This window comes from Onychomys torridus, chromosome 6 (genome assembly GCF_903995425.1).
Source record: "Onychomys torridus chromosome 6, mOncTor1.1, whole genome shotgun sequence".
Lineage (NCBI taxonomy): Eukaryota > Metazoa > Chordata > Mammalia > Rodentia > Cricetidae > Onychomys > Onychomys torridus.
This window is the reverse complement of record NC_050448.1, coordinates 70,644,034-70,652,404: the sequence shown is the minus strand read 5'-3', so window position 1 is coordinate 70,652,404 and position 8,371 is coordinate 70,644,034. Positions and strand designations below refer to the sequence as shown.

Here is an 8,371-nt window from a genome sequence, read left to right as displayed (position 1 = left end):
CTATGCCAATAAGCGCGATCCTTAAGACTTGTAAACCATAGCGCGTCCCGCCATTGTGAGCGTGTCATAGCCGACCATGGAAGCCACGTCTTGTCAACTATTTCCTCGCCTCCAAAACTTTACAGAGAAACTTCGTTTACTTTTCCTTATCCCCTTTCTAGAATGCGGCCGGCCACCCGGGTCGGGTGTGCGACACCGTTCTCTCCAGGAGTCTGCGCGGAGAACGGCTAACTGCACCTGACGCATGCGCACTTCCTACCACGCCGCACGATGGGTGCCAGCCATTTTGTCGCGTGTACATCCCCGCTTGACGGAGGGGTGGTAGCAGCGGACGCTGCCAGAAACGGTGGCCACACAACGGCGGCAATTCCCCAGCCTCGCGCGGGGAGAGGCTCCAAGTGAGCATCCTCGCTATGGAGCGAAAGGCGGGGGGCGCAGCACCACCCCCGGGCCGCTCCCCAACCTAGACTCCCCAGCTCCCTCATCCCGGCCTCCCGGGTTTTCCTCCCAACCCGCTCCGCGCAGGCCTGCCGCGCAGGCGCCCCAGTAAACGCCGCGCCTCCTCGGCGTTGCGGGCGGGCCGCCTCTTGCGCGCGCTTCCCGGACCCTTGCCTTGATTGGTCAGATTGCCGTGCCATCACGCCTCCCTCCGCCCTCAAGGCTGGGGAGGAAGCGGAGGGGCGGGGCTGCCGCGCGCGTGCGCGTTGCCTCTGCTGGTCCCTGGCTGCTATTGCGTTGCAAAAAAAGAAAAAAAAAAAAGAAAAAAAAGAAAAATTGTGACTAGGGAGCTTTGGGCCTCCTCTGTGGTAGAGACTCTAAAGGAAAAGCTTTCTGCAACCGAAGGGACAGTCTGGTAGTATTACGTTGCCGATACGAGCGCCTCCCCGGCTCCCCGGAGTTTGGCCGGCGGGATGAGGGCAGGGCCTCGGGAGACCTTTAGTGTCGGCGCTGGGGCCTTGTGAAAGGCGCCGCAGGCCCCGCTCTCTGCGCCGGTCCCTCCCGACCGCTGGTTTTGACACACGACCCTCGGGCCGTCCTGACAGCCCTTCGACGCCCGCAGCCCCTGCTCGGAGCGTGTGGGAGCCGCCGGCGTGCCGGGCAGCCCGCCTCCCTCCCTCCCTCCCTCCCTCCCTCCCTCCCTCCGGAGCGCCCGGCGCGTGCACCGTCCCCACCCCCGGCCTCCCTCCCCTCCGGCTGCTTCCACGCACTCGCAGTGATTGTTTTGCCCGCTCCCGCCGCCCGCCCGCTCGCCCGCCCGCCGGCCCGCCGCCCGCCGCCCTCCGCCGCCGCCGGAGGAGCAGCGGCGCTTGTGCAAACCGGGAAGATGGCGGCCGGCGGCGGCGGAGGCAGCAGTAAGGCCTCCTCCTCGTCGGCCTCGTCCGCGGGGGCCCTGGAGTCCTCGTTGGACCGCAAGTTCCAGTCGGTGACCAACACCATGGAATCCATTCAAGGCTTGTCGTCCTGGTGTATAGAGAACAAGAAACACCACAGCACCATCGTCTACCATTGGATGAAGTGGCTCCGGAGATGTGAGTGTGCGGGCGCCGGGCCGGGGATCCCGGGCAGGGAGGTGGAGGGCTGCATTCCCGGGCAGGGCCGCCGCGGTCCGCCGCGGGCTCTCGGCCTGGGCTAGCTAGCGCCGGCTTCGGCGTGACCTTGGGCCGTTGGGCCTAGACCCACGGCGGTGTCCGCGGCTGCCTTCCCGGCGGGCGGAGCGTCCGTTTGTTTGGGAGAGGCCTGCGGGTGCGGGTGCGGGTGCGGGGCGTCCCGGAGCCGAGCCCCGCCGTCCGCCGTCCGCTTGCCGGGGTCCTGCGCCGCCGGGTGTGGAGACGGGCCTCCCCGATGCCCGCGGGGGAACTCGGCGTGTGCGGTCGGGAGGGCGCCGGGGAAGCGACGGGAGCGAGCCGAGCCCGAGCTGGGAGCGGCCACCTGTTTTCTGGGTACCTGTGTGTAGACTTGGGGCGCTGGCGCGGTTGCCTCCACTGGGAAAGTGCAGTCGCGGTCTTCTTTGGAGCCAAGCCTAGGATGTGTCCGGCCCCTCTCCAGCGCCTGAGTACGTTTCATAGAATTGAGGTTTGTTCGCTCAGGCCGTCAGAAGTGTAGGTTTCTTCGTATGATTTATTTTTAGCCTGTAATACTTTCCCCGTATATATTTTGCCTTCAACGTGAGGGGCTCTCCCAGCATCCCTGCTTTTAATGTAGAAAAGGGGTCTATGGCTCGTTAGACTGGGCGTGGTGGCTCAGGCCATTCTGGAGGCTGAGGCAGGAGGATTGCCGTAAGTTTGAGGTCAGCTTGGGCTACATTTTGAGCTCCAAGCAGCCTTAATCCCAACTCCATGCATATTTATCTGGGTTTTAGTTTGCTTTCTGTCCTTATAGCCTCTTGCCAGTGCTACCCATTTAACAGTTTCCTTATTGTACGGCTGTCTTTGCTTCTGTAATATTTTTTAGTTTACTTGTTCGTGAACAGATGGATAAAACTTCAAAATTAAAGGCCCCAAACTTGAAACCTTTTGTATTTAAAGTTATTGATGGGACAGTTGTTCTCTGGTTCTTTGAAGTAACAGTGCTGAGAAGGATGTTCAAGAAAAAGACTGGCTTAGGTAATCCGTTTACTATTACCAGATCTTTCATTTATTTCTTGCCAAGAGATAAAATTAGAATTTGCAATATCAAATATGCTATCACCTTCAAAGACTAACATTAAGTATCTGCCACATGCCAGCCATTTCCTTAAGCCTTATAATATACTTCATTTATTTATTTATTTATTTTTCCAGAGCTGAGGACTGAACCCAGGGCCTTGCGCTTGCTAGGCAAGCACTCTACCACTGAGCTAAATCTCCAACCCCATAATATACTTTATAACCTACGGAATTACAAATGAGGAGACTAGGGCTCAGAAAGGTTACTCAGTAGAATGATGTAGTGAAGATTGACTCTGTCATTAACTCTGAAACAGTGGTTTGCTGTATTTGGTATGTCATGCCAGTCAACAGTGCTAATGTGTGGAGAACATCTTCCACCCTGGTTTAAGCTGGGAAGGGTTTTACATTCCCTGCTGTTGGTCTTTGGTGTTTTAACTCTGTGGTTACATTTTTTCCAGAATAAGCTGGTTCCTGTCTCTGCTTTTTGGGACCACAAGTGACAGTTAATACTGTTTTTCCTAGTCAGCAGTGAGACCAGGATTTCTCCTGCCTGCTGCTGTTTTGTGTCTGAGCTTGCTTCCTCTGATGGAGCTAAGAGCAGGAGGGCAGTGTTTGATCTAAGAAGTGCACTCTGCAAAACCTGCTATCTGTGTCATAGCAGAGGGGAATTTAGCTTTCTAAAGTAGCTAAGAATCATTTGTGGACATTGGTGTTTACACACGACACAAGTAGTTGGTGTCTTAGGCCTATGGTTTTTTCGTAGATCTTGACAGAGTTTGGTTGCTAAGTTTGCTTAGGCAAAATTGTGAGGTAGATACCAGCATTCTCAATCTCTGTGTTTTCCTGAAGCCACTTTTGCCTCTCCCTTTTTTCTTCTGACATGCAGTATTTAGTCATTTAGACCTCAGTTCAATTTAAGTGACTTTGCTGGATATTCAAGACCTGTTTTCTTTCTTCATTTTATGATGCATCTAACTCAGGGCCTCCTGAGTTCTGTGCAAGTACTTCCACTGGACTCCTTATATATAGCTCAAGTCCTCAGAGGTGTTTTCACTGTATCCTAATCTTACGATGTGTAGTAACAATACAGACTTTATGCATTGTAGAGAAAAGTTAATGCACAAGCATGCTTCCTGAAGATGGATTCCATAGGCAGGCTCCATTGATTTCCTCTAGGCCTGCCTATAACATTCATCTTCTTCTCTCTGAGTTTCCCTGCTGGTTTGGTATTCAACATAGAGCCCACATTGGTCTGAGCCTGCAGCAGCATCCTCTCTCAGCCTCCTTGTTGCTGGTTTTGTGGCTATTCACCACCATCTTTATTTTCTGACTGATCTTCCTATGATATGAACAGATATTATGCCTCTACTCTTGTTTTTCGAGACAGGGTTTCTCTGTGTAGCTTTGCGCCTTTCCTGGAACTCACTCAGTAGCCCAGGCTGGCCTTGAACTCAGAGATCCACCTGCCTCTGCCTCCGAGTGCTGGATTAAATGTATGGGCTACCATGCCCAGCTCATGCCTCTACTTTTTAACCTTCCATTGATATACTATTGCAGCAGAGTTAAGTTAATTTTTTTGTACTGTGGTCCCTCCAAGAGCCTGTATCACCTGTACTGCCTGCTTCTCAGGCTTCTTCAGATCCTGCCACTTTCTCATGTGGATTTCATCTCAAATATATCCTCTTCAGGAAGGCTATCACCTCTTTCCTTTTCCTTTTTCTCTTCCTTCCTTCCTTTTTCTTCCTCCTCCTCTTCCTTGTCTGTTTTTTTTTTTTTTTTTTTTTTAAGACAGAGTCTCACTGCATATAGCCCTGGCTGGCCTGGGCTTGCTGTGTCTACCAGGCTGACTTTGTGATCCGCCTGCCTCTGCTTCTTGAATGCTAGTATTAAAGGCGTGCACCACACCTGGCAGGCATATCATTTTATTTTCTGCATGCTAAATTACTGCATTTGTTATATCTCTATTGCCTGTTTTTCTCAAATGTCAGGGCTGTGTCTGGTTTGTCTCTATATTCCCAAGCACTTGATATAGATCAGTAAATATTTGCCAAAATAATATTGCAAAGTGGCTAATAAAATACTTGCTCCTAGCCTGGTTGCACATGCCTGCAGTCCTGGCACTTGGGATTCTGAAGCAAGAGGATTACAAGCTTGAGGCCAACCTGAGCTACTCCCCCCAAAAACTCCAACCCCACCCCCAAAAACTTGAACAATTTTTTTTTAATTCCTGTTTTTGAAAGTATTTATAATTTATTAAACTATAAGGATGGCTGGATTGCTGGTTCAGGATGTGGCTCTTATATGGACTTGATGTGCACTTTAATGAGGTCATCATTTCTCTTTTTTTTTTTTTTGAGCTGAGGATCGAACCCAGGGCCTTGTGCTTGCTAGGCAAGCGCTCTACCACTGAGCTAAATCCCCAACCCGAGGTTATCATTTCTATAGTTCATTTTTCTCTCCCATTTTTAGTGTAAAACAAAAGTTAGTATAGAAAGGTAGAAAAACCCAGACTTAGAATTAGAGCTAGGTTTGGATCTTCTCCAGTGCTTCATCTTGGGAGATGCACCTGCAAAGTACTTAAGCTGTGGGCTTTGTCTCTTATCTACAGGGAGCACTATACTCTCAGAATCTGTGGCCTGGGTTTAAGGAGATAATACATGTATCTTAGTGTAGAATTAACCTCCAGAAACATGAATTGTTTACTCTTGATACCCTGAGCATCCAGGAGAAGTACGGGACAGAGTGCAGAGTCCTGTGGTACAGGACTTGGAGTCCAGAGGTGGGGTCACCCAGTGAGGGGAGAGGATTGGATCAGCCTCTTAGTGGATTTGAGGACGTTCTGAACAATCAGTGGGACAAAAGTGAAACATTGTTGCCTAAAACCTCTATTTTACCTTTTTTAAAAAAATATTTATTTTTAATTCTACGTATGTGTCTGTCTAGGGATATGTGAATTGGATCCCCTGGAGCTGGAGTTGTCAGTAGCTGATGTGGGTACTGGGAACTGAACTCAGATCCTCTGTAACAGCAGTATGCACCTTTTTTTTTTTTTTTTTTTTTTTTTGGTTCTTCGAGGCAGGGTTTCTCTAGCTTTGGAGCCTATCCTGGACTAGCTCTGTAGACCAGGCTGGCCTGGAACTCACAGAGATCTGCCTGCCTCTGCCTCACAAGTGCTGGGATTAAAGGTGTATGCTCTTGCGGGCTGCAAGAAAATATTATAGAGATTCAGCTATACCTTGAAATTTCTAGGTATAATTTCTAGCTTTATTATACCATCTGGCTCTATTTATTTATTTATTTTTTAAAGATTTATTTATTTACTATGTATACAGAAGAGGGCGCCAGATCTCATTACAGGTGGTTGTGAGCTACCATGTGGTTGCTGGGAATTGAACTCAGGACCTCTGGAAGAGCAGTCAGTGCTCGTAACCTCTGAGCCATCTCTCTAGCCCTTCAATTTTTATTTTTAATTGATAGATAATAATTATACAAGTTTACTTTAAACTTGTTTTTTGAGACAACATTCTCTGTTTAACAGTCCTGGCTGTCCTGGAACTCACTCTGTAGACCAGGCTGGCCTCACACTCACAGAGATCCACCTTACTCAGTCTCCAAAGTGCTGGGATTAAAGGTGTGAGCCACCACCACCTGGCTAGCATCTCACTTTAAAAATAGCATTCTTGGACTGGAGAGATGACTCAGGTTAAGAACACTGGCTGCTCTTCCAGAGGTCCTGAGTTCAATTCCCAGCAACCACATGGTGGCTCCCAAACATCTGTAATGAGATCTGGTGCCCTCTTCTGGTATGCAGGCATACATGCAGGTAGAATACTATATACATAATAAATAAATCTTAAAAAAAAAAAAAAGAGTCTGTTAAAAATGTTAAAAGCCAAAAAAGACCAGAAAAGCACTACCTTCCTGAGGCTAGAGTATAGCTTGTGAATTAAAGGAACAATACGAAAACATCTGTGGCTGGAAAACAGTTAAGATGGAGCTTTATTAGCCAATAATGCAGAGTTTATGATGGGAGAGAGGGTACAGGGACAATAAATAGATCAATTTAAAAAAAAAAAAAAGGTTTATGCTGGGAGGTGGTGGCGCATGCCTCTTATCCCAGCACTTGGGAGGCAGAGCCAGGTGCATTTCTGTGAGGCCAGCCTGGGCTACAGAGTGGGTTCCAGGAAAGGCGCAAAGCTACACAGAGGAACCCTGTCTCGAAAGACAAAAACAATAAAAAGGTTTATTTTATATATATGAGTATGAGTGTGTCTTAGTGTGCCTGTGCATGAATGTACCCATGGAAGCCAAAGGAAAATATCAGATCCATCAGAGCTATAGTTTTAGGTTGTGAGCTACCATGTGACATGGGCGTTGGGATCTGAACTCAGGTCCTGGAAGAGCATCAAGCAGTCTTAACCACTGAGCCATCTCTCCAATCCCTCATTAAGGGTTTTTTTTTTTTTTGTGTGTGTGTGTGTGTGTGTGTGTGTGTGTGTGTGTGTTTTAATTATTTTATTTTCTGGAGCTGAGGACAACCCAGGGCCTTGTGCTTGCTAGGCAAGTGCTCTACCACTGAGCTAAATCCCCAACCCTGTTGTTGTTTTTAAAGGTTCTTCTGGTTGCTGCAGAAACAAGGACAGCAGTGAGTTAGCTGACTAGTGTAATATGTTGTAAAATGTGAGTGGTGTAGATCAACTTGTGGTGAGAATTGATGAAAAGTGATCTTGTGTTTTCCAGGTAGATCCAACCAGATCTTTATATGAATTAATACTGTTATATAGCCCAGGCTGGTCCTGAACTTACCATGTAGCCCAGGCTGGCCTCAAACTTACATTAGTCTTCTTGTCTCAGCTTCCTGAAAGCTGAGTGTGAATCATGACACATGGCCAACAATATTTACTTATTACTTGTGTCTTATTGGTGTATATTCATTGTAAGTAGTGATGGGTTTCATGAAGTCTGTTTCATACGTCATGTCCTCTTGGATGGGTTTGGATGGATTCAATGTGGGGCAAGAAGCCTAGTCTGGATGACTGATTTTTGCCTCAGTGACCACGAAGAGTTAGTGACTACTGGTGAAGTTTGCAAGTGGGCGGGTTCGAAAGGTAGATCAGAAATTTAGTTTTGAATGTGTTAAAGTTTTAGGTGTCTGCTTTTTAGAATACCTTGAGATGGCCGGGCGGTGGTGGTGCACGCCTGTAATCCCAGCACTCGAGAGGCAGAGGCAGGTGGATCTCTGTGAGTTCGAGGCCAGCCTGGTCTACAAAGCGAGTTCCAGGACAGCCTCCAAAGCTACAGAGAAACCCTGTTTCAAAAAACCAAAAAAACCAAACCAAACAAAACAAAACAAAAAACTAAAAACCTTGATATGTAATTCACAGATGTAGAAGTCACTTATTTGAGGTTGTTTTAGTGTGTTCAGTGCATTGTTTATGTCACCATAGGACCTGGGAAGTTGAGACATGAGGACTGTGAATTTGCAGCCAGCTATGGCTACATACCAACACCAAAAACATGTTTAATATATTCTAGACATAATAATTAAGTTTCATGCTTGGGCGGGGACTGGCTATGAAAGTCAGTGGTGGAGTGCTCGTGCACTGAGGTCCATTCTGAAGCACAGAGAAAAAAATGTTTTGTGTTTTTGAAACATTGCCAAGAAACATGGAAAAATACTATCTGTGTCTCCGTGAACTTATTAACACATTGGCATCAAGAAG

General features: G+C 48.0%; 1 protein-coding gene across 3 annotated transcripts in view; it reads left to right on the top strand.

The window, feature by feature from the left end:
• The first annotated feature begins 780 nt into the window (after positions 1-780).
• Rprd2 (regulation of nuclear pre-mRNA domain containing 2) overlaps positions 781-8,371 on the top strand; it is a 51,599-nt gene continuing 44,008 nt past the window's right edge. For all 3 annotated transcript variants that reach the window (XM_036190132.1, XM_036190131.1, XM_036190133.1), the window contains exon 1: positions 781-1,529. In XM_036190132.1, the coding sequence (XP_036046025.1) occupies positions 1,325-1,529 (205 nt within the window). In that variant the 5' untranslated portion in view covers positions 781-1,324. The remainder of the gene's footprint in view (positions 1,530-8,371) is intronic.